Here is a 26,610-nt window from a genome sequence, read left to right as displayed (position 1 = left end):
AACAAGCATTAGCCAGCATGTAGCCTTAATTTGTCCCTTTGAGTGATGAATGGAAAAAAGGAAGCACTCAGAAGTGAAGCCAAATGACTCATTCTCGGGAACAACAAATTCAGGTATCTTGCTGGCATTTCCTCCCCACATCCTAAAACAGTTTCTCACTGCGTGTGCAGAGATAACCTCGCCATCACTGCAGGCACTCGGGGCTGCCACGAAGTGAAGATATTTGCTCAATTTTGATTTCTATAGGCAAAGAATTGCTGCTTTGTAAGTACAGTGATTTTCTGTTTCTGTGTTGGAAAACTGGGGAGCTTTAAAGGGAGCTGTTATTTATAGTGCCTTTCATGGGAGTGTCTCATACTTGAAGGAGGTCCTTCCCTCCCCTTCAGAAACTGGTGGTTGGACAGAAAGTGTTTTTAGCTACATCTGTGGTGCTCCCCATGCTGGCCCTCACTGGGAGTATGAATGTCGCATTGTGCAAACAGCAGTGGGACATGAAGCTTTAGGTTCTCCAGGATGCATTAGACCACCCAGCCGCTCGCAAGCTCTGATGTAACATGGCTTTCCTGTGCAGACTGCGCATGAGCAGCTAGGGCAGATTTAAGGAATGCCTTCAACAACAGATGTTAGACACTGTGCTGTAGCAGCAGTTGTTGTGCTGGAATATGTGGAATAGCTTTAAGTCAACCAAAAATAAGTTCACCCTCCAGATTATCAGCTGCCTGCTTTGAGCATAACTTGACCAGGTACAGTATTCCTCCCTTACTCTGTTGGGAATGCACAGGAAAATTTTACTGGGTATTTGGAAAATACTGTTTTCTTTTTGGCTATGTAGATAAAAGTATCTTGAGAAACTTTTTAAAAGGTATTTTCCTTTACAACATTACTTTCATACAAGCCTATGTATAAAGTGAGAGTTGCAGCTATTTGTTACCATGAGGGTGGCTTTTATTTTGTCAAGTCTACAAAATACGCTTTTTTAAAAGGTATTTTCACAGACTGAACAGTCAGTACTATTCTTGTGAAAAGTGTATCTGAGTGCATCTAAAATGATGAATATTTTCTCTTATGCGAACTGGCTTGAACAGGGATTTCAGTATCTTTTAAGTATTTGATAGAAATTAAAGACAGACTAGAACATTTCAGTCAGTAAAGGAAAACAGTTAACAAAATATGAAAGATATGCAAGCTATACCCCCCTGAATCATTAAAATGGCTGAAGGGATAAAATCTAAATTGCTATGGAAGAACTAAATAATGATAGAGGGAGAAAAGAGTTTTTCTTTAAGCTGAAGCTGGATTCAATTCAGATAAGAAAGGGGACTCTGCTTGCAGCATGGCTTAAGTGCCACTTCAGCAAAAGTGGTCCCAAAGAGGCATCCTCTAAACTGCTTGTGAGTGAATCAAACAGATGCTTGCTGCTGCCCCAGCTTCCGGGGCCCAAGAAAGGAGCTGTACTGCTGTGTGGGAAGCTGGGTTCCCCCCTGCTTCTCAGCAAGGGAACAGAGCAAGCTGCTTTCACTGCCCCTCATGCTCCCACCAGGGTTTCTCTGCTAAAGTTTCTCTGACTGGATTCCCATTACCTTTCACTAGGGAAATAGCTTGACAGGGATAACATCAGTCAGTTGGTTTTTTTCTATACCACAGGCAGCTTCTGAGGAAGCTCAGCCTTGCGCTCCAGGTTGTGCTTTGCATCAGTGTATCACTGCTGTGAAGTACAGTCAGTTAGTGACAACCAGCAATGGAAAAGAATTTTAGTATTTCCAGCTCCCACTTATTTCAGCTGCTTTGGAGGCACATAAGATGTAAATGACAGCTGAGGTGTCCTCCAGTATCTCTTCTATACCTACTTAGGATGCAGCAAAGGCACAAATCTAAATGCAGGAAACTGAGTGTCTCTGTAAACAGCGATGCTGCATCAGCATTGGTGTTCATAAATAAGTGTTTAGAGCTGTTTGGATGCCAATTTTCTAAGCATAGAAATTTATATTTTCCCATTGAGACTTGCAGTATTGATGAACAAAACGTAAGAGCTGCTAAATACTATTTCTGGAAAAAAAATAAAGTAAAGCCAACATAATATATGAAATTGGGACTCTTGGGGTAGCTTAACCAGATATGGGATAAACTTGAAAGCAGCCACTTTTAAGGCCTTTGAACTAAGGGCATTTGGCCCACTCTTGAGAGGCTTTAAACAGTTGTCTCACCCTGCCAGTAAGAGAGAAATCCCCAGAGGAACCCTTGCAGAAAGCTGTGCAGAGAAGGGAAAAGGAGCATCACACTCAGAAATCTGTCACGTACGAAGAAGGAAAAGGCTCAGCTCAAACAACAAGAGTTCACAAATTCAGTGTGTTCTGAGAAAATGTTATTGTTGGAAGAGGATGACTAGAATTCCTGCAACTAAAGATAACTCTTAAAAGCCTGAAATGAAACCTGGCACGTGAATAAGCAGCAGTCTGCTACTCTCTCTGTGATTACAGAAAAATAAATTATATTGAGGACTGGATTTATAAAGCTCTTCTCTTCCTTTCTGAACAGTAAGTATTTTTCATATGGCTGAGTCGTTTAAGAAAAGAGAATTATTTTACTATTTTAAGTTAAACTTCTCTAAAAAAAAATCCTCTAAGAAGTGAAGAAGTGCCAGCAATAAAAATAACATTACTGCCTTTACCCTTCTTCTTTTAGGGTATGATCTATGATGCACTGAAATAAATGAAACAGAGAATGTTGATAGGCTTTGATTAAGTTTTTTATCCATTTTTATTGCAGCAGCTACTAGGCAGATACAAACATGATAAGGCTCTCTCTCTCTTGGCTTTGCAGGATCTGAACACTCCAAACACAGAAATGATTTGGCAACTAACATCTTGCTGGTAAGAAAAGAGTTCATGATTTATTGCTATGTCATACTTAGATCTGAAGTGAGAAAAGTTTAATAATGACATAATACTGTATTATAAAAAAGTAGTGTTACCTATAAAGTATACTCACAATGTTAATTTTGTTTGGTGGTTGTGTTATTTTCTTATTCATAACTTTTTCATAACACAAAGGTTCCAGTCTGGACAAGAAGGATGTCAGAGGAAGTTGATTCCATTCTCAGCTTCTCAGACCAACTCCTAAAAAACACCCGAAGCCACTAAAGCAACAACATTTAAACATCATGTGTCACATGTAAATTCCCAAGCCAGCGTGTGAGAATAAGAAAACCAGGGTTTTACAGTTATGGTCCTAACATTTTCCTTTTCATTAAATCTGTTTGGGTCAATGATTAAAACTTAACACTCCCTCTGTACCTGGGCAGAGAGTGAGCTGGTCTGCAGCCAAGTAGACCATTAGGGTGCAGGAAGGTGTTCAGCCACATGCAATGGTACTGGGGAATGGCCTGGTCATCGGCTTGTTTCTTTCTCCTGTGTTTCAGGACATACCTTATCAGATCCCTGATATTTGGTCTACTTCTGCAGACTCCAGTTGCACAGCTTTCCATCATCACACAGCCAAATATAGTCCTACTCATGGCTGATGACCTTGGCATAGGAGATGTAGGTTGCTATGGGAATGATACCATCAGGTAAGGAAACTAAGCATAACAGGGAACAGAGCTGGTGTGCTATTTAACATAGGGCTGCAATTCTCTGCCTCTGGTTGACATCATCAGCTATTCAAGCTGTCTTCAAGTTCATTTCCTGGAGAAATCAGAGGATTTCCCATGGGTGCTATTAATGGTAAATTTAAAGCAGTACCGGGATTATCTCACAGCCTAGAAAGCATTCCGAGGGCCAACTTTGCCCTCCAGAGCTGCTTTACTGTGGGCTTATGTCAACTATTCTTGTGTATTCTTTAATTGCCTGACACTGAGAAACAGCTATGCTCTTGCATGTACCCAAAGATAGAAATGTTATCCCTCCTTCAACATATCAGGCCTCAGTACCTCATTTAACTTTATTCTGCCATTCTTTCCCAGTCTCCAATCAAAATACAGTATAAATCACTTCAACAAGCTATGTTACTAGCAAATATGTCTCTTTTCAGACCCAAGGACATAGAGTTTGCCTTGGTTTTGAAAATCATGCCATAGTATTGCCTCCTGGCTTCCTACCAGTTTGTCTCTTCCTTGGTACAATCCCTACCCTCGTCCAGCAAAGTAGTCAGAATCTCACCCTGATTAGTACCAGCTGGAAAATTTCTGACAGGTAGCTGATAATCACAGGTACCTGATGAGGCTCTTCATGGCCGGGCCTCTGCTTCAGCACAGCAACATGCTCAAAGCATGAATTTTCTTTTCAAGAGCAGTGAGGTATATTTCTGCAAGGCCCTTCACAGGGCTCAGGAAACATGGAGTTGTTTGAATGATTGGCTTGAAATGTATCTAGGTAGAAATTGTTAATGAGGAAAGAAAAACTATATTTTCCCATCACTTGAAGAATTTAAAATGAAATAAGAAAAGTATTTCCTGGCCATCTAGAAACAGAATAAGCTTCCCAAAATGAAGATAGGTACATGATTCCTCATCCCTATTCCCTCAAGGACTCTCTGACAGTGTTGGTTGCATTTTTAGGACCCCAAACATTGATCACCTTGCAAAGGAAGGAGTGAAACTGACCCAACACATTGCTGCGGCTCCACTTTGCACCCCCAGCAGAGCAGCTTTCCTCACTGGCAGATATCCCCTCCGATCAGGTTTGCGTTGCAAAACCAAGCAGCCTTTAAACATTGCTTTGTTACTGAAAGAAACAATGTCATATATTGAGACCAAAAAGAAATGAGGGTGTACAAATAGAAGGGGTGCCACAGATGTGTCATCCCTCACTGAGGCACACAAAAACACACCAGCTAGGATTTACACCTTTGAGGTGACATCTATATTTATAGGGTACAATGAATTGACCTAGGGGGAAGCAGAGCCCAGAATAGCCAGCCCTGCAGAGCAGCTTGGTCCCCCCAGCTCACAACTTCAGTTGCCTGTTGGTGCTCTTTTGAACAGACTGCAAGCAGAATGGAGTTAACACAAATTGTTACATTCAAAAAAAGTCGTGGCACAGAACATGAACAAGAATAATACATTTCTAAAGCACTAGTTACATTAATTTCTCATGGATGACTTCTCATCATGTATCAGAAATGGCTTGGCCCTGCAGGGAGCAGCTTAGATGTATGTAGATGTGTGTCCATTCCCTCCAGTCAAGGTGCAGAACGAGTAATTTACAAGAAAGCTTTGTTACCTATGTGTCAGAATTCATCTGTCCTATGAAATAACAATTTGACAGCTATATTATTTTTCCCAGTTGTTTCTGACGAAAAAAATACTATCCTGTCAAACCACATCCCTGAGATGAAGAGGTATGAAAAATAAAAAGCTCTGCGTGTTTCTAACAGCAACTCTCTAACATTTGTTCTATTGCAAACAATCGTCATTCATTCACAAGGCATTTTAAAGCTGACACGTCATCCTGCTTTTGTCATGACAGCTCCCACTGAGATAGGTAGCTTGAAAATGCACATGAGCTTGTACAGACTCCCTCCCACTATAACAATGGGGCCAGAGACATTCAATACTTCCACAACAGATTGTACTTCACGTAATCTTATACAATGGGGTCATGCCACTATATAATGCTCAATGGCAGGGCATAAACCTGAAGGTGAGGAGAAGATTGCAGAGCTAGCTAGCTACTCTGTGGGTTTCAAAAGTCACTTACCAGCCATGCCACTGCACAGGGAAAACTTGAACTCCCATGCAGCCTTCTGCAAGCTGGAGTTTGAGGCTGATGGAGGGCTGAAGTGTCCCTACCCTTCTCCCTACACTCACAACCATGATGAGTAAGTGCAGTACACACAGCCTGGATGCCACTGAGCCATTCTAAATACAATGAAATAAAATGTCTCAGTATGAGATACAAAGAACAGGTGTTACATAATGGGGAGTCTTAACTCTTTAATCTTGAACAGTCCTAGATTCATTTCTCCAAACAAGCAGCATTAGGATAAATATTTAAGACTGTAATATCAGTAAAATTAGGAAACAAGAAATTTTATTTCATAAAAATACTTTACCAGCTACTCTTACTAAGATTTTTATTACTGTATTTTTAGGGATGGATGCTGTAAACAATTATCGTGTTATCTTTTGGAATGGTGGCTCAGGAGGGCTTCCTCCAAACGAAACTACTTTTGCCAGAATACTTCAGCAGCAAGGCTACAGCACAGGACTGATAGGTATGGGAACACTCCTGAAGACAGCCTAGAATGTCCTGCACATCTCACACAAACTATTTGTTATAGTAAGCAACTGCTCATACCTCAGTTGTAATATTATTATTTCCTGATTTAAGAATATCCTGTAAGAAGAAACCCTGAACAAAAACAACTTCTCTTGAAAGAACAGGCATTTGATAAAGAGAACAATTTTTACTGCTGACCTGCCTTCAGGCACAGCTGTGGTTGTTAAAATATATAAAGGAAAATGTTAAGATTTCTTCAGTATTTTTCTATCAGGAATATGGTAACTATTCCAATACAATGTGATTAAAAACAAAACCATGAGTGCCATTTAAATATGCATGGTGATGCTTTACACAGCTCAGAGCAGATTCACAACAAAACAGAACAGCTGCTGCTTAAACCAATAGAGCCAGTTCATAATGTCACAGCATTTGTCCTTTCAAACACAGAAACAAATTTTTTTTACTTACCTCATGCCACTATAGTTCACCAAGATTTCAGCACAGCCCATAAAACACTGCCTCCTTCAGCATTAATACAAATGCCGTTTTCTTTATATTTTATAGGACTTTTTTTTTTATACAGTTGTAACTTTTGGTGATGATCCAATTTCAAATAATTGTCTTACACGTGTCACATAGTTCCACAAACCGATAAAACACAAGCATTCCTGAGAAGAATTTTCAGCTATTTGCCCTACCCCTCTGAGCATTTAAATGTCAATATCCAAAATCTATGTCTGACACATAAAAATACTGGCTACACAAATAAACTGAATTTACTAATAAAAGTGTCTGCAGAAATGGATTTGTATTCATTCAGCAGAATAAATCAAAACAATAAGGACAATACTAAATTAAGATCTCCACAATTTTTGGTTCTATATTACTGAATCTTCCCCTGTTAGTTTTGTACCGCTACAATTTTAATTGCTTTAATTAGCTCATAAAAAAGCCCATGTCTATTAGCCACGTGCTTCAGTTTGGTTTCAGATGTTATCACTAGCAAAACAATCAGATTTGTCTCCACTTTGTCAAAGGAACTGCACTGCAGGGAGGTTTTGCTGCATACCTCCTAGAAGCTAGCTAGCAAAATGGGCTGGCATTTTCCCTGTTGGCATCTCAGCTAAAATCGTACTATAGACACCACTAATATAATATAAGCATCACTTACTTTAACCCAGTTGACAGATTCTGGCTAATTGCACTTTAAGGGATAATGGAAAACACTGGTGATAAGTGGCAAAAAACCCAACAAACCCAAGCATAAGAACTTTACATTCAATTCATGAAGCAAAAAATCTTATGCAACATCTACCTATGTCACCACAATTGATCGAGTACTAAATATTCTCACCTGAACGGTTTGTGATTGTTTTGCTCTGAGCACAGTTTAAAAGTTAAAGCCTATTAATAACCTGCAGCTTGATGTGTAATAAGATTTTTTTGTAGGGAAACTCTATGCAGTCTTTGTAGTCAAAAAGCCAATGTTGTGTAGCATATACTCTCAGAGATTAATTTATCTTAATTATACATTTAGTTCATCTTCTGGAGAGTTCAACTTTCGTAGCATGTCAGAAGCCTCTATCGACCTCAGTTGGTGATTTAGATGTTGGAGTGCATCTGAAGTCCAACAACACTTTAGCTGCACCTGTATTTATGATCAATGCATCTGTGTATTGATTATAAACCTGTTTCATTCTAAAGCTGGCTTTAAATGTTTGAAGAGGTAATCTGAGCAGAAATTTTAGCTGAAAGCAATTCATTTACCTGGAATGGAATTTTCATTCTTTCTTTTAATTTATATCCAAAAAGTATCAATTTCTTTTTCCTCTGAAGCAGCTTTTTCTGCTCCTACTGTAATGTATGGAGATTCTATTGAAACCTGCTCAGTGTTGGCTGCTAGTATATGTATTTGTAACTTCATGAATGGTTTGTTTAGGTTAATATCCTTATGTAAGTGCACAGTTGCTTAGTCCACAATATTAATTAGTTGTAAATCAGTTTTCAAGTAAAATTCCAAATGTTCATTTTTGTCTATAGATCTGGTATTCAAGGAATACTTTACATCAGAGATCATAAAATTCAGTTAAACTTGATTCAAATATTCACAAGCCTCAGTGTTTAAGTCAGATGATCCCACTTGTTATTTCTCCATGTAAGTGCTTAACCAGTCTATTAGAATAGACAGGAGGGGAAGCAAAAGCATGGTTTTTATATGCCATTCATCATAACAGCAGACATATGTTCATAATAAAGAACAAACTGCATCTCAAAAGGTCAGGAGATGCTCCTTTTGATATACGAAGACTTCAAGATTTAAAAGGTGGCTTCAACTTTTAAAACTGTGAAGAAATACAAGTAAATGGTAAAAATATTCGCAAAACAGAATCTTTTATTCTTACCTAATATATGGAGATACTATTATAAGCAAAGTTTATGTACATATGTACGGTTTCAGAAAAAATCCTTACCTCCTGAGCTCATAGTCTCCTGAAATTGGTGATTTGCTTTGGCAACCCCACTGCTGACCTGCCAGTTGCTTGACTATACTGTCCCTAGCTTCCCTTACTAGTCTGCCACCAACACATTGCTGATTGTTGCCATAGTCCTGACACTAAGTTATTCAAAACTTTACAGAAACAAGTCTGCATAGCACATTAATAACAGGGTAATGTTATTTTATCCTGTGCTTACCAAAGGACTTCCTCCTATTTCATACCTGACAGATCTCCAGGAAGGCTGTACATTTTTGCTCAGTTCTGAATATTTGAATTTTCCCCAATTTACAGTTTCCTTTGTAGTCCAGGTTTTTATGCTTGCTAGAGGACATGAATATGTGTATAGAGAACCAATTTACAAGTTTTAGGAGTTCACTTTCAACAGTCATAACATGCATCCCATTATATTGCTACACACTCAGTATATATGTGTAGGATGAAGAAGTTATCACAGGTAGGGATTTTTTTTTCAGAAATGTATTGTATGAGGAAAAGCACATTGTTTAATATTATCTCTTTACATTTCAATAACCTATATTTTCAGGGAAGTGGCATCAAGGCGTTAACTGTGAATCCCGCAATGACCATTGTCATCACCCTTTAAAACACGGGTTTGACTACTTTTATGGGATGCCTTTTACGCTAATAAGTGACTGCCAACCAGCAGAAACACCAGAGATGGACAGAGCCTTTAGAAGGAAGCTCTGGTTTTCCACTCAGATGATTGGCCTAGCTATACTCACTGCTGCTCTGGGAAGACTTACTGGCTTGATTTCAGTCAGCTGGAAAACACTGACCTGTCTTGCCGGGCTTAATCTCCTGTTCTTCATATGCTGGTTCTCCAGTTATGGGTTTGTACGATACTGGAACTGCATTATGATGAGAAACCATGAAGTTACTGAGCAGCCAATGGTGACAGACAGGACAACAACCCATATCTTGAAAGAATCCATTTCATTCATTGAAAGGTAAAGTATGTTTCCACTGATCACAATTTTTCCAGTTCTTACATGTCAGCTTTTAAATGTCACTTTCCCATGTGAAGTCTTTTATAATTTTGTAATATTATATAGTATTTATTATAAGTACTATTGTGCCAATTAATTATTAGTGAAATGCTATTAAACAAAAAAAATAGCTATGCTTTAAGGATGTCTGTTATTCACAGCTTCACTAAAGCTGATAACATTTCCAAATTTCCAGGGAGTGGATTGAGTATTTCTAGGCTATATTGAGTAAATATATATTTCTGTCAATGAGACCAACATTTCAGCTTTAAGTGATAATAGCTGATGGCAGAAATACATGTGTGGGCTGAGGAAGGAGAATTAGAGCTGTCATGTAGCCTTATCATATGCAGTGCTTTGTCCATATGGACCAGCTGGCAGGAGATGAGCTTACTGCTTTTGTTTCAGTAGCACAGTTGAGGTTTGCAATGGCAGGAAGTAGAGCTTCAGTCTGGATTTTTTTTAACTATGATTCAGGGAAAAAAGACAGTCATTTTATATTAGCCAAACATTATTTTAACATGCAGATCTTAATCATTGTGGTTTAATTTCTTACAAAGTAAGATGTTCCTGAAGTGATTTTCGAAATGTGTATATATGCAAATCATAATGCCATTTTCCATTACCACTGATCTCTGTATGTATTGAGAACCTTTCTCCCTAATAGCAAGGGGCTTTAACTTTTAAAAATCTGATGAAATACAAGTAAATACCAAAATTATTTATAAACCAAAATTTTTATTCTCACCCAGTATATGGAGATACTACTATTAGCAAAGTTATGTACATGTGTACAGTTTCATGAGAAATCCTGATCTCCTTAGCTCATGTTTTTCTGGAAGTGGTCATTTGCCTGGCAAACCCACTGCTGAGCTGCCAGTTACTCGATTACACAAATAACAAAGTGTTGATTGAATTGATTTCTGTTTTTTAGAAATAAGCACAAGCCATTCCTCCTTTTTCTTTCCTTTTTACATTCCCACACCCCGCTCATCACCACAGAGAAGTTTCTTGGGAGGAGCAGCCATGGTTTATATGGAGACAATGTAGAGGAGATGGACTGGATGGTGGGTAAGTCACCATAGCAAATAATGGTGTGTTCAACTACCTAATACCTTGGTCTGAATATATAATAAAAATGTTACTAAAAGAATGAGGAAGAGAATTAAAAACAAGTAGGAGAAAAGTTGTAAAGTTTCCACGAACATCTATCAATTTTGTATGAGCACTGTTGGCTCACAGAGTTGGCTTTTTGTTTTCTCCAGTTTTGAACCAAATGAGTCTTTCTGTTCATTCAGTTTTTTTGGTCTAGTGTTTACCAGTTTTAACCATATTTCCACATTTACAACCATGTCCCCTTGGCTCCTTACTAGAAAAATAAGAATTATTTAGTTTTCTGTGATTATTAAAGATCAGGGAATTTCAGCTTCTTATGTCTTACCTAAGTAGGACACATCAGAAGGTGATGAAACTGACAAATGAAGTAAATCTATGTGCAAACCAGCAGGCTATTTCTCTGTGACTTCTGCATTCAGCAGCACAGTGAATATTTTTTAGCCCCATTCATAAATCCAGAAATGTTCATAAATGGTAATTGGTATGCCCCCAGAAATTAGATTAATGTTATTTTTCAGCGTGGTTTATGGAAGAGAAGGAGAATTATTTATCACCCAGTCATGGCAGAGGAAAAGGTAGAAGAATCAGGTACGTATACCAAAAGAACTGGATTACATCCATCCAGTAATTCCATACAAATACTGACTGTGCCCTAGACATCATAATGTGCATGACAATTTTTCATCATTTCTCATTGCTCAGTGATCACCCCTACAGAGATAAAAAAATTACACTGATGAATGTTTACAATTCAGAGGCTAAAATGTATTCAGTGTAAGTGGTATTTTTGGTTTTTAATATTTACATATTCCTGTGTTTACAGGCCAGGTTCTTGATGCTATTGACAAGGAAGGCTTGAAAAATACGACACTAGTTTACTTTGCTTCTGATCATGGTGGATGGCTGGAAAGACAAGAAGGCCAAAGACAGCTGGGTGGCTGGAATGGAATATACAGAGGTAAGAGCTGTCAGGTTTAGTGACAATCTAGCAACAACTAGTAAAGTACTCAGGACACCCTTAAAGTTTAGGTAAGACTATATGCCCAAGGAGTAATAGTGTTTTATCATTGAGAAGCAAATCTATCTCATTCTAATTAGGCATTTAAAAATGTAGACAATTCTAGTCTGTGCAGGTATCCTTTATAAACATGAATTCTCAAACTGTCTTTTCCTCCTGAGGCAAGTGATCACATTACTTTTTATTAAGGTAATGTAACTTCTCACTAAGTATTGTATCCTACATCTGAACCTTTGCTTTAGCTACAACAGGTGTGTTACATGATTGTAAAAGAAAGAGAACTAGGCTTGGAAATGACTTTGTGCCTGAAAATTTTGTTCACAATGAGTTCTGAAGGGGCACTGTGTAAAACAATAGAACAGAGTAAGTGTGTAAGATCACTGGAGGGGTCTCATATAGTGAACACACTTCCACTGAAGCTGAAGAGAAGGAGCTTAGTAGTAAGAACAAAAGGAAAGTTCATAAAGGCAACATTAACTCATGATAACACAGTAACATTGGTCTGCAATTTCTCCTTATTTTAAAATAAATTATTTTAATTTTTATTTTTTCTTTTAATGAAAGGTGGAAAAGCTATGGGAGGCTGGGAAGGAGGAATCCGTGTGCCAGGGATATTTAGATGGCCAGGAGTTTTACCTGCAGGCAAAGTTATCGATGAACCTACAAGCCTTATGGATATTTATCCTACAGTAGTTAATTTGGCTGGAGGGGTACTACCTCAGGACAGGTATAAACACATGACTTTATTCTTCCTTCACTCCATAACAATGGAAAATCGAGTTTGGAAACACATTCTAAGAGTCTGACATTTTTGTTTTCCACTGCTGCTCCTTTTCTAGACTCATAACTGTCACCACAGCCCAGTCACCTCTTATCTACATGTGAAATTCACCATCTACCTGCAATCTTCTACAAGCATCTTCCCCATTCACATGTCCCAGTTCCAGCAAGAGATATGCAGAAGGAACACAGTCCTGTACAGCTTACATCAGTCTGATGGTCTCCATTTTTTCTGTTAGGGTAATTGATGGCCGGGATCTGATGCCTTTACTGCGAGGAACGGTTGAGCACTCGGAGCATGAGTTCCTGTTTCATTACTGTGGCATTCATTTACATGCTGCAAGGTGGCACCAGAAGGACAGTGAGTACAGAACTTTCGCAAGAATTAGGTTCTATTTATGGGAGGGCACATTTGTATAATGCATTTTTTCTGGGATCACAGCTTTCCGAGTAGTTCCAGGTGTAAAGTTGTAAACAACTTACTAGCATTGCCTGCATTGTATGGCACAAAGAGTTTGATCATGGCTTCAAGGCACAGGACATGTCAAGCAGGCTATTGGAGCTCAGGTGGGTCTCACCCAACTCTCCATATGAATGTAAAACCTGGGGAGCCCGTGTCTTATTTGTCTCATGCAGAAGTCCTTGCCTCAGCCCTTTGTCCTTCTGCTCACTTAACAAGGAAGCAAGCTATGAAAACTCCACACCTTTTTTACATGTCTTCATAAAAAACAAAGTTTTTTAACTGATACTTGCTGAAAATTTTGGAGAAATTTCAAATCATCCAAAATCATTTTATATTATTAGTTTATTTCTGTGGCACTTAATGATATATCAACTAACACATGTAGAGCTGAAGTGCAACCAGAAATGAGCATTATTGCAATATTATATCAACTAACAAGTGTAGACCTGAAGTGCAACCAGAAATGAGCTCTAGAAAAACATTCAGTCTTCCAATACCTTGTAATATCCACCAGTATCATTGCAAGTCTTCTTTTTTTTCCTGCCAGGTGGAACCATCTGGAAGGCTCACTATGTGACCCCCATCTTTCGTCCTCTCGGAGCTGGGGCTTGTTATGATAGGGGATTTTGTCCATGTTTTGGGGAAGGTGTGACCCATCACGACCCTCCGTTGCTGTTTGATCTCTCACAAGACCCTTCTGAAGCCAAACCTCTGTCATCTGACACTGAGCCCCTCTTTGACACTGTAATAAAGAAGATTGGAAGAGCCATAGAAGAGCATCGCAGGACACTGACTCCTGTCCCAGAGCAGCTTTCCACGTACAATGTGGTGTGGAAGCCGTGGCTGCAGCCATGCTGTGGAACATTCCCATTCTGCTGGTGCGATAAGGAAGGTGACAATAAACCTGCCAACCTATAAAAGAACAGTTACTTCCTCAAAAGTGTTCTTAGATCCAGAGTGTTTTCTTTATGGGTGCTGATTGGTTAGTTGTTTGTTTTAATAGAGCTTTTATATGAGAATTGTTCCATCAGATGGCACAGTATTTGTCAAAGGTGGTTTTAGGCTGAACACTCTCAGGGCGGGATAAAGAAAGAATGATCTGAAGAGCATGTTTTAACTTGCATCTGCTGACAACTAACTGAATAGTTCAAATGCACTGAAGCAGACCAAGATTAGAGCTGTACAAGTAATGATATAACTTTGGTTTTATTATTCATTAATATATACTTAGAAGCTTTGTTTTATTGTTCTGAGTTTCTAAGTAATTCCTGGACTAAGGTCTCCCTTAATTTTCTTACTGCTATGCACAAGATGCCCCTATAATAAATATTTGCAGACCAGTGCTTCCAAAATAATTAAAATATAATTTGCCCACAGTTCCTCACAGAATCTGCTTCAAAAGTATCTTTCTTCTTTCCTTGTATCTAGTCCCTCTAGCAGCAGTGATGATGGCAGCTTCTTAGTGTGAGGCTTCTGAGCCAGAAGAAATTACCTGGTTGAGGCATAAAGCCTGGAAACATGACAAGCTGGATAACAGCTCTCTGCACTTTCTGGGGAAGATGGGACTTCTCTGATTGGAGTCAGCCTCTTTTGATGGGCAACACTAAAGGGAAAGGTTTTCCCCTTTCCAAAGGTTCCCATTTCACCCAGCTCACTCAGAAGCACTGGCAAGGGCATAGTGTCATTGATGTCCGCAGAATTGCCACGCTGACAAGTTGAGCTATTTGAGCAAGAACTGCACAAGTTACCTTGCTGCCAGTATCTGTTATAACTGATTCCTGGTAACAAGTAGCAGATTCAGAAAAAGACTCTTGGAAAGATAACCAATACTAGTTATGAAAACAAACTCTAATTTACTATGGAAAAGGCATCTGGCAACATAATTTGCCTATTCACTTCATTTCACATTTTTTACTATTTTTCTATTCTGCTAGTACCCATTTTTCTTGTTAATCTCCTTTGATATATATTTATTTTATCTTGGTTTTCTTTCCTCCCATTTCCCACAATTCAGCCACCAGAAAATCTGCAGGTAACCAAAGCCCTACAACTTGAAAGAAAGGGTTTATTTTATGCTGTACCTTCATGCATTTCACAGACTAAGTCACCAAAATGCTCCATCAGTGCTATTGATTAGAAAAAGACTGAGTCTTACTGTGGAAACTTCAAGAGATTAACTGAATCCATCAATTCACATGTACTGGATTGCTGTTTTATTTCCTCCACTGTTAGCGGTGTGTGCTTTATTTCTCATTTGAATGTGTTCTATTTCACTGATCCTTTCTTTGGCTAGATTTAAGGTTTTTCATATTCAATGTGCAGTATTTTCTTTACCTGAAATTACTGTAATCAGACTGGCATTTTCCAATTTTCTCAGTCATTTTCCAAAATCTCACTGCCATTCTCAAGCCAGTTTAGAATCTGGGATTTTACATCTCATCAATTTTTTTAACACCTTTAAAAATATGTGGAAATACCTGTTCATATGATTGAACCAGTTTTCTTGCACTGAAATACTTCATAGCACTGGATATGCATTTGGAGTTTGGGAACAAAGGAAGACATCTGAGCCAGAATTTGTCATGGACAGAAGTGTTTGCCCATGATAGACCAGCCATCAGGCCCTGCTGACATGCAAAGTACCATGGGACCAAAAAACATTCAGGACTCTGTAATACAGACATTACATGTGGAACTATCATGGACAATAATAAAGGTTGCCTTGACAAAACCATACTGTCTTTCTTTTGGGTAGTCAGAAGATGATAGTGTCCTGCTTTCCTGTGCAGTTGCAGCAGAAAATCAACTTCTTAAAATTTGTTTAATTTCCTTTTCCTTTGGGAAATATAACCTTACATTTGTCTATACTAAATGATGTTAGGAGCATAACCACCTCCTCTAGTCACCACAGCCCAGCACCTGCCTGCCCAGCTGCTGGAGCCCAGCTGGGTGTGTGGGGACCTGGGGTCTCTGTCCAGGCTGGGGACACAGCTCCTGCTTTTCCCTTTGCTGGTTCAACCAGTGGTGAAGCTGAACATGTATCCCAAAGATACAGACACACAGAGGACAGTGGCCCAGCCAGTCACTGTCTCCATGTATCATAATCATGTGTATTGTGTAGTCTGAGGAACATGGTGTAGGCATACAAGCAGTTTTAATAGACTCAAAATGGCATTTTTTAGGTAAAAAACAATTGGTCCATCAGAATAGTCTTCTTGACAGCAAATATAATTACCATCTATAACATTTGCCACTGTTAGGAGTCTGTTAGACTGTTTTCCAGTTGAACAGGAAGTGTATGATTAAGGCAGATATTTCTTTAGGGTAGTCATATTCACTTACAAAGAATGTACAATTTCCTGTACATTCTATTAATACCACAGGACTGGTTTCTCTTTTTGCAGTTTTTAACCTCTTCTTGCTTATTGAAAAGCAAGTTATTTGAAAGCCTCTTTTTTTCAGAGTAATTGTTCACCTTCAGGCTATCCCCCTTTCCATTTGTCGTGGTGTTGTTATGGCACTGAGAGTTGCGGCTTCTCACTGCTGCTCTACCAGCTTTTTCCCATGTCAAGAGAGCATCCAGATTTATTTTGCAAATGGAAAGATCTATCAGTAAATATTTACTATGCTTAATCTCAGGTGGAGCATTTGAGCTCTTGTGAGCTAACCAGGTAGTAGAAAGTAATCCAGGTCATATATAAATAATACAGTTAGTATTGAAAATAAAAAAGGGAGATAACAAGTTAAGTGCTCTGTTCACTCCACAGTAAATTAAGCTTAACAGACTTCATATATGTGAAATAGGTCATATGATTTCTGCTAGCCTCAGGAATTTACAAGTTGGGTCATGACATAAGCAACACTTAATTTCACTGAGTCAAACCATCCATCATGACACAATGGGCATCTTATGTCTTATATAAATGAACACATTTTCATTAGATAGAAATGCTATCAGTGAATACTACTGCTCCCAAGCTCTATGCTACTCAAGGTTACCTTCATTCTCAGCAACACTAGTTCTGATAATAATCCAGGATTACAGGTCCTTGGAGCAAAGAGCCTTTGAAGCTTTGCAAAACACATCAACAAAACTGGTGCCAGAATGAAATAGCCACATGAAAAGAAGGAGGAAAAAAAAAACCCATTAATTTATACTCTAAGTGAACCACTTACATTGGGACTGTAAAATATTGACTAAGTAGCCTTGAAAGACAGAGAATGCCTGTGAGATTTTGCCCTGTGTTATAAGTGCTACAATGGCCTTTTAGACTGCATAACTCCCAGCTTTACTCTACTTATGATAGTTTGGATAAACAGCTTTTGAGAAGCTTTCTTCAGCCAAACAAAAATAGTTCATTGAAAGCTCTGCAGGGTGCTGAGTGTTCCTGCAGTGATGGGAACACTGCCTTGAGAGCCTCACATTTATCCAGATGGAATTTTTTTCCTTATTGCAACAAATGTGCATTCCACTCCTGTATCTGAGAACTAACTGAGAGACTGTGTGACCCCAATCTGTTCTGTGTTGTCTCTCCTTTCCTCATTTATTTCCCCCTGAAACTCCTCATGAAACTGGAGACAGGCCCTGTGTCTGGCTAGATTTCAGGGAATGGCCAATAAGTGTCAAGCTCTTGCTCTTGTCCTAGCTCTAGGAAACTCCCCATGTCCCTTGTGACAGGCTTCTGCTCTCTCTCTGCAGGAGATCCAGTGATAAGTCATGAATAGAGAGTGAATTAATTGCAGTCTTGGTGGAGCAGTTGGTCACAGCAAGTGAAGAACAGATAGCTTACCTGTTGAAGATGGCAATAGTCTGCTAATATGCAGCCCCTAAGAATACAAACAAACAAAAAGACTAAAATGCAAATAAATGTAGGTATTATTGCCTGGTTATCTTTATGGACTGCCTTTTAGCTTAGTAAATATCTGTCAGACAACTTAGTCTCCAGGACTAATAAGAACCTTCAGTGTGAAGCACTGGCTTTATAATCAGATGAGTGGCCTAATGCTCACTTTTGTCTTCAAATGTCTTTTCTGGCTTGATTTCAGTCAGCTGGAAAACTGCCATCTGCCTTGATAGGTTTGGTCTGCTTGTTCTTTGCCACCTACTTCTCATTATCCATTTGTAAGACACAGGAACAGCAGCAGGTTGAGAGTCTATGGAATTACTGTAGAACAAGTGGTGATGGAAAGGACTTTATTTCTCATTCTCAGGAAGGTAACATAACCTACTGAAAGTTAAAAGTATATTAAAAGTGTATTTCCCTGCAAATATACTTTTGTTTCTGGAGCATTTTTCCCAGATGTTTGCATGTCTGAGAAATAAACACTGTTTTAAGGCAAGATTTTACAAGTAAGACTGACTCTATACTAGTGATAATGTTATGCCTTCATTCCAAAAGCTAAGGTAGGCCTGAATTTTCCATGTTCATTAGCTCTTTTCAGGCACTTAAATTTTTTAAAAGCTGTCACATTTTGTAAAAAAAAGAATTGTCTAGACTATTCTTAAATAATTATTTATTTTTGCCTAGGAGACCTAAACTTTTTAAACGATTGCAGCCAAAGACAGAAGCAGACAGGCCTTCCAGAACAACACAAACTATGGCAAGTATTTCATACTCACTTCAGTCATGGGCCCAACAAATTATTCACATCTGATTGTACTTTATGTGAGCTATTGACCCATGTATGAACTACAGAAAGGCTTTTTCTACTCTCTACCCTGCACAAGCCAGCAGAAAGGCCTCATCATAACATCCAGTCTTCCCACTTCTGGCAGTACAGCTTAGGGCAGGTTCCACAATGACAAATGTCACTAACAACTTCACTGAGGCATCAGAAGCCAGAGAATCTTATCTGCTGTGCAACTCACAATTGGCTGTGAAGTTTAAAGCTTTTCCCGTTTGTTTCCCAGTCACATATCAAGAAATGCTATCACAGCATCTGTAGTAGTAGCTGATCCAACACAGATCTGTGGAAGAGCAGAGACTGATTTGTTAGTCTAATGTCTGTATGATTAATAACTCTACTTGAAAAAGTCAAATGAAATAATAGGTATGTAAACAAAGTTATTGTTTCATCTGATATTATTTTTTATTTGGAAGCCAGTGCAGGCATTCTTTCCCTTTTAACTCTGTTTATATGTCCACATACCTCTCTTTATCACTGAGAAATTTCTTGAGAGGAAAAGCAGAGATAGTGCAGACTACATGGACTGGATGATGATTAAACTGTCAAATAAGCATATCTTCAACTAACTACTACATAGGTCAAAATATATAGGGAAAATACAATTGCTTATAAAGAAACAACAAACAGAAAAAAACAGATTTTTAAAAGAGAATGACACCTGCCAATTACTCTGATACAAATGTATGAGCCAGGGTTTCAAACACCCCTCTTTATGAGCAAATATTAGGAAGCTTGGGATGAGGAGAAAAGTGAGAACAAAGCTGCTGCAGTGAGGGAGCATGGACTAAGTAAAAGATTGGGTTGGTTTGGGCTTTTTATCTGTAAAGGTGGCCTCTGTTTTTCCTTCAGAGAGGACTTTTTCTTTCTTCCTGTAGACAAAGCTGACACATCTCTGGAGCAGGGGGTGAATGCCCCATTCCTTGCCACTAAACACCAGTACCCAGGACTGCACTGGTGGGGCCAGTGCCTATCCTGGCAGCATTCAGAACCTTTCCCAGGAAGCTGGGCAGAAACAGTGAACTTTGTCCCATAGAGCTGTGCTTTTCCTTGGGCAGCCTCTGCTCTCACTGGCACCTGCCTTTACTCACCCCTGACTGAGAGGCACCCAGCCTCTGCCTTCCAGTGAGTGGATCCACCAGACCATAAATAGCAAAAACAAGGTGTGAGCAGTGTTACAGTGTGTGTATGGGGGAAGGGATGGGTGCTGTAATCAACAACCTGTGTATTCCTTCCCTCTTTAGTATTAAAAAAAAAAAAACAAAACCTCCAGGTTTTTGAGGGTATGTAGTGAATGGCAGATGTTCCACTTTCATCATTATTATTGCTGGAGATACTGCAGGTTTACAATGCTGTGTGCTAAGCACAATTTATCTCTAGATTACTTCCATCTGATCTTCTGTTTTTTTAGCATCAGTGCTCCTAGTTTCCATCCTTTTAATCTCATTTGTCAGCCCTGTTTCTGTCTCCAAATTGTGCATTGCTCTTGCCCTGACTGTAAGGAAAGCAGTGTGTTCCAGGAGGTGTAGTTTGAAGCCAGAAGGCACAACTAGATCATTTCGATCAGGAACTGCTAATCATGATGTCAAAATGCATAAGGCAATTTAAAGCCTAGGGCCAGACCACCCCATTCTGCTGTTGCTCTGAAGGCAGGGTGCTGCTGCACAGCAGCAAGGCCAGAACAGGCTCACCATAATAAATTACAAAATTTTGGTTGCTTGTCATTAAAATTTTGGTTACTGATGTTGCTCAGCAAGAAGCAATAATACAATGCTGTAATTACGATAGCAGATAATAAGTACTGATATTATCCAGGACAGTAAGGACTATGCTTTCCCAGTGAACACTGTTGCAGCTAATTGCCTGAGAGTGCAGAACAGAATGGAAAAAAGACAAACCACTGAGCATCTCCTAATTTTTGGCTTCTACCTTTCTTGCAAGGACATCCCTTGTTTCCTGGTTGATGAACAGCACCTGTTTCTTGCTCACCAGCTGCAAGTACTGAGGAAATGACTGTGATGAAGCTAGCTGGAAGCTTTTTCTTCCTTGTTTCCCTCATTCTTCTACTTGTTGTTTCTCCTCTCCTGAATGCCTTAATGCCTAGAAGCTGTGGGAGAGAGAGAGGAAAAAGACAACAAGGTGGAATAGTCTGTTGCATATGGTATGTTGTGTGTGCTTTTTAAAGAACCATAACGGAAGCCAAAGTTAGTGGGTTTAATTACATTTTAATATAATGCTCGATGTGATTAGCCTGGTATGTAGTATATTTTTATAGAAGGCTGAAAGTGTTTATTCTTGGATCACAAGTAAACAGCATTCCTCTGTATCTCTGCTTGAAAATGCTTGTCCTTATAATTCACTATTTAAATGTAAGTGGTAAAGGGTTTGGGTTTGGTTTTTTTTTCTGCACCAGTGTGTAAATAATTTTTTTTTGGTACCTGAAACTGAACAAAGAAACCATGAAAACAAAGTCTTTTGTTGTGTCTGGTTACTGACTTTTAGCTTAACTGACAAGAGAGTATCCCAAATCTTTTTGTTAGAGTTGTACCTCTCTTAGCATTTTTTAGAATGAGAAGTTCCCTTCAACTCTGAAGGATTCCCACTGTAAGTGGTGATGTTGCCAATTTTCTAGTTATTAAGGTAAAATATGAAATATGTCTGGCATCAACAAGTGTTTTGGTCATGGGCAGATGTTTTTGAAGTGGAGGTTTGCCTTCTTTTTTTCTCTGTAGGACTTCAAGAAGAATAGACTCTAATCTGGGAAAATATTCAACAACTGAAATATTTGGAGGATGGGGAATTGCCTGGAGCCAAGCTGCAGTAGGAAAAGCGGCTAATTATATAGCAGTTTCAGGCTTGCAGCTTGCTTTCTGTGAAGAGAAACTGGAAAAAAAACCCAAAGCAACAAACAAAGGCAGACCAGGGTCTGCATAAGGCAACTGGCTAGAAAAAGCTGTATAGCACTGCTTGGATTTGTAACAAATCCATTTGAGTTAGGCCTACCTAATTTAGTCATCTAATAAACCAAGCAAATCTTGTTTTGCTAAATCTCTTCAAGTAACTGTTGAGGCAGATGGAGGCTTTGTGGCATTCTTGGCAGGGTGAATGAATTGTATTGTAAGTCAATTAAGCCTCAATTAATGTTTGGTGAAGTTGGTGAAGGAAGTGGTAGGGCACTTGTGTAGTATCAGCTGCAGAAGAGAATATGTTTTGGATAGGATTTACAGGCAACCAAAATTGTTTATCTAAGGTGAAGTATCCACACAGCATTGCAATGATCTGTTTCTCCTCTGCATGGGTCTTGAGGGTTTGGCTTAATTTTGCAGAAATGTTTAGACTGAACTATTATAACAGTCCTATGATGTTTTATGTGGAGGTACTAGGTTGAATAACTTATGATGTGTACTTCTGGTTGTAAATGAAGTAATGTTTTTAGCTAATAATAAAACTTGAGAACTCTTCAGTTGTAAGTAGTAAGAGCGGTGATAAATGCAAGACTGTACTTGCTTTTTGTCTTGAAAATAATCAGCTCTAGTAGATGCTAGGGAATCTACAGTTGCTTCCAAGGATTCTTTGCCTGGGGAAGAGTCCCATTGAGAGTAACTTTGTACTGTCACATGTATTCAGAGCCCCCTTTGTCTGCTCAAAGACTAATCAATCCATAGCAGTAGTATTTTGAGATAACTTTGGGATTACATGAACCAGAATTTATATAGTGAGAAAGGTTATTAGTGTGAGAATAAAAAGCAATCTTGAAATAGAAATGTTTTGCTGAGAAGCATCTTCTTCAAGTCAAGGGCTTTTCAAGTTATTTCCACTCCTTAGGTGAGAATCTTAAAATTAGCTTTAATTGAGCTCCTTTAGGTAGATTAGAAAAAGGTGTCTCATGAAGTGGCTCCTGGACAAGGTACTATATAGTTTATAACAGACTGTTGCTCTGATCATCTTTACTGTGAACTGTTAAATTTCAGCTATTACACCACGGAGTCCCACAACTTGTGTTTCCTTACAATACTTTTCTTTCTTTCACTTCAGGTATACAGTCATGATTGTGTTATGCTCTGCTTAGAATGACAATTGAACAACATATCACCTTGCAGAAAATACGTGCTCTGTTTGTCTGACTTCGTTTTCTAAATAGTGGCTCTGTGTCAGCAAAATCAATGAGCCTTCCCAAGACCTGTATTTTCTCCAGATGATTTTATGAGATAATTAATCTTTTACTGTCTTGTTCTTGATTAAGCTCTTGTTCTCTCAAATAATCTTTTCTCATTCTTGAATCATTTATATGACTCCATTAAAAATCATATCATCATTGCTCTTTTCCCTCTGCTTTTTTTTATCCCTCCCTGACTGTGAGCCCCACACAATTCTGAAGTTGTTGTTCCCTTCGTACAAACCCTTAGAAAAGTAGTCTAAGGCACCAGGCTCTTACACAGGTGTAATTCACCAGTGAAATGTAGAAGGAGCAGATTTCTTGGACAGAAGTATGCTATAATCTCATAATGCTGCTTTTCCCTAGGTGTGCACTGAGTACAATAATATCACCTTAAATAATTCTAAGGCAAGTACAGGAACCAAATTTTATAGTTTAGGAAGATTTTTTTCAACAGTTGAATGCTTGTGCCAGTTGTTTCTAACCTGTCCTCTGAATGTCATTGTCAATAAAGCTATGAGACCTTGTCAAAGCTATTTATTTACGGGACAAGGCTTATTTGTTTACAAGACAAAAAATCTTGTAAGTAGAAGTTACATATATTATATACAGTGACCTGTCATTTCCTAATGTTTTGCACTTACATGATGCATTAAACAGATGTTGTAAAATCACTTAGCAATAATAGCTGCCAAATGATTTTTAGGACTATCTCAACTATATACTTATTTCATGTCTTCATGTATTTAAACAATAAGATCTGTCTTTCAAGTGTAAGTCTCTGTCTATGACTTCAACATTACAATTTCCAGAAACAGAATAGCTTTCTAGGTAATCCTGAAAAGTTTTATATCTCTCTATGTATCTGCACATTTTATGTCCTACTTCTTTCAGCCCTATTGCTTTCAAGACTTATCAGTGCTTAGTAATTAAACTCATGCATTCTTCCTTCATGTATTCCTGAACGATGATCAATTTGAGCTCTAAAAATGGTTATTTTATAATGTACAGTATTGTTAGATAGCAGCTTAGGATATAGACTTCAAACTGTAAGCAGGACATTATCTGAGGTGAAATTTGTCCTTGACCCTATCTTAATCCACAAGCAGGATTACCACAGGGATCAGCAAATATCCAGCACTTAGCACTGTGGGAAAACAAAGTGCTAAGATGGGGCTGCAGACATGAGTAAAAGCAGATTTCATCATTCCCTTGGGTTTTTGGGTTTTTTTTGTTTGTTGTTGTTGTTGTCTGTTTGTTTGGGGTTTTTTGCTTTGTTTTGTTGGGGTTTGTTTTGTTTTGTTTTGTTTTTTTTTGATGTCTCAGGAGAGGAAAGCACTACTCTTGTCCCCAGCTTGGAAAGAATGCCCAAGTGAATGACATAGGTTGTCAGGGTCTCCTTATTTCCAGGGTCTTTTAGAGATCTTCCTGCTGCATCTCTGATTGTATTTGTCCTCTGGAAAGACCAGTGTAATGCCCTGTAACTCTTGAGAGGTGCAACACTTGCAATAGAAAATTCTTCTTGCCTTAAAATGAGTAATCCAAGTATAGAGATTAAAATTATCCAAGTACAGAGATGAAAATTACCCACAGTGCTTCTAACGCAAGGTTTCATCACAAAGCTCTGTGCCAGCTGACAGAACTCTGAGCATACTTGAATGGATGGTTCAATGTCCGGCTGGAGACCAGTAACAAGTGGTGTCCCTCAAGGATCAGTGTTGGGACTGGTCTTGTTCAACATCTTTGTCGGTGACATGGACAGTGGGATTGAGTGCGCCCTCAGCAAGTTTGCTGATGACACCAAGCTGTGTGGTTTGGTTGATACACTGGAGGGAAGGAATGCCATCGAGAGGGACCTTGACACACTTGTGAGGTGGGCTGATGCCAACCTCATGAAGTTTAACCATGCCAAATGCAAGGTCCTACACCTGGGTCAGAGCAATCCCAGGAACAGCTACAGGTTGGGCAGAGAAGAGATTCAGAGCAGCCCTGCAGAGAAGGACTTGGGGGTGTTGGTCGATGAGAAAATGAACATGAGCTGACTTCAGTGTGCGCTTGCAGCCCACAAAGCCAACCGTATCCTGGGCCGCATCAAAAGGAGTGTGACCAGCAGGTCAAAGGAGGTGATCCTGCCCCTCTACTCTGCTCTTGTATGGCCCCACTTGGAGTATTGTGTGCAGTTCTGGTGTCTTCAAAATAAAAAGGACATGGAACTGTTAGAACAAGTCCAGAGGAGGGCCATGAGGATGATCAGGGGGCTGGAGTACCTCCCATATGAAGACAAATTGAGAAAGTTGGGGTTGTTCAGCCTGGAGAAGAGAAGGCTGTGTGGAGACCTCATAGCAGCCTTCCAGTATTTGAAGGGGGCCTACAGGGATGCTCATGAGTGACTGCAGTGACAGGACAAGGGGTAATGGGTTCAAACTTAAGAAAGGGAAGTTTAGATTGGATATAAGGAATAAATTTTTTACTGTAAGGGTGGTGAGGCACTGGAATGGGTTGCCCAGAGAGGTAGTGAATGCTCCATCCCTGGCAGTGTCCAAGGCTAGGTTGAACAGAGCCTTGGGTGATATGGTTTAGTGTGAGGTGTCCCTGCTTGTGTCAGGGGGATTGGAACTAGATGATGTTAAGGTCCTTTCCAACCCTAACTATTCTATGATTCTATGATGTGGGAGATCTAAATGATAAAAATAAATAGGTATGGAAAAATGCCAGCAGTAGTAATGCCTGTCAGTTCCTCACTGCAACACAGACTGGGGCAAACTGGTGGAATATCTCTTGATGGTGATGGTTAGATGTAAGGGGTTGAAACAGGGCTCCCAAGAGAAATGGTCAAGTTTATTGCTGACAGTGCAGAAAGTCACAAAACTCCATTGGATCCATTCCTCATCTGTCCAAAGTGCCTTAGGAAGGACTTATAGATACTCATCTTTCACTAGACGCTCTAAAGGATAATTAGATGCCTACTTTGAATTCTAAATGCAAAATCAGTCTGTATGTTGGGTGGACTGTCTCTCACCTAACTTCATGCAACATCCCTGAGGCAGGGAAATGCAACTTGTTTTGCTTGTGTTAGGTAGAGAACAGAGAGGCTTAATTATCACAGTTCCTTAGAAAGGCAGAAAATAAAACCTACTGTATATTGTTGCCACTGATTTTTTTTTAATTTTTTTTTCCCCCAGTTTGATGGTAAAACTGGTGCCAAGTAGTATTTGTTTTGAAATATGATTCTTGACTACTTGAAGTACTTAATATATGCTGTTGATAATGTGATGTGAGTGCCTGCAATGTATGTTTGGCTTTACATCTTGTGAGGAACATTGCTGGCTTTAGATTGAGCTCCTGATGTGGAGTTTGGCAGGAGCAGCCCAGTCTCTGCCAGCAGAGAGTGAAAGGCCCAGAGGAATGACCAGAGCTGTTTCTTGGGAATGGTGTCCAGCAGTAGGTACCAAGCACTGCAGTGGAATACTGGGTCAAGAAGGCTCCCTCCTAATAGGACCACATTTGCCAGGCTGCTGCAACAAGTCTATACCACTGGGCTCATAGGTAAGGGAAAATGTTTTAGTGTGACTTGAAGGGAATTTATGTATCTGGTTCATGTATTCACCCAATATGGTCTGTTAGTCACTGATACAAATCCTCTCCAAAAGGGGGGGGGGGGGGGGG

General features: G+C 39.2%; 1 protein-coding gene across 4 annotated transcripts; it reads left to right on the top strand.

Annotated features, from left to right (window-relative positions):
• The first annotated feature begins 206 nt into the window (after nucleotides 1–206).
• LOC101876906 (arylsulfatase D) lies at nucleotides 207–15,834 on the top strand. Of its 4 annotated transcripts, none has more exons than XM_005151417.4 (11): nucleotides 207–264; nucleotides 2,821–2,870; nucleotides 3,419–3,568; nucleotides 4,556–4,677; nucleotides 6,091–6,213; nucleotides 9,264–9,687; nucleotides 10,661–10,797; nucleotides 11,666–11,800; nucleotides 12,425–12,587; nucleotides 12,880–13,001; nucleotides 13,651–15,834. In XM_005151417.4, exons 2-11 carry the CDS (start codon nucleotides 2,845–2,847, stop codon nucleotides 14,019–14,021), a joined length of 1,773 nt encoding a protein of 590 aa, XP_005151474.1. In that variant the 5' UTR covers nucleotides 207–264; nucleotides 2,821–2,844; the 3' UTR covers nucleotides 14,022–15,834. The 4 variants fall into 4 exon arrangements, with proteins under 4 accessions (XP_005151474.1, XP_030906957.1, XP_030906958.1 ...); XM_031051097.2 differs by lacking the exon at nucleotides 207–264 and adding an exon at nucleotides 497–743; XM_031051098.2 differs by lacking the exon at nucleotides 207–264 and adding an exon at nucleotides 2,438–2,534.
• Nucleotides 15,835–26,610: the final 10,776 nt, after the last annotated feature.

The sequence above is a fragment of the Melopsittacus undulatus genome, chromosome 2, assembly GCF_012275295.1.
Source record: "Melopsittacus undulatus isolate bMelUnd1 chromosome 2, bMelUnd1.mat.Z, whole genome shotgun sequence".
Classification (NCBI taxonomy): domain Eukaryota; kingdom Metazoa; phylum Chordata; class Aves; order Psittaciformes; family Psittaculidae; genus Melopsittacus; species Melopsittacus undulatus.
This window is presented reverse-complemented; position numbering and strand designations above follow the sequence as displayed.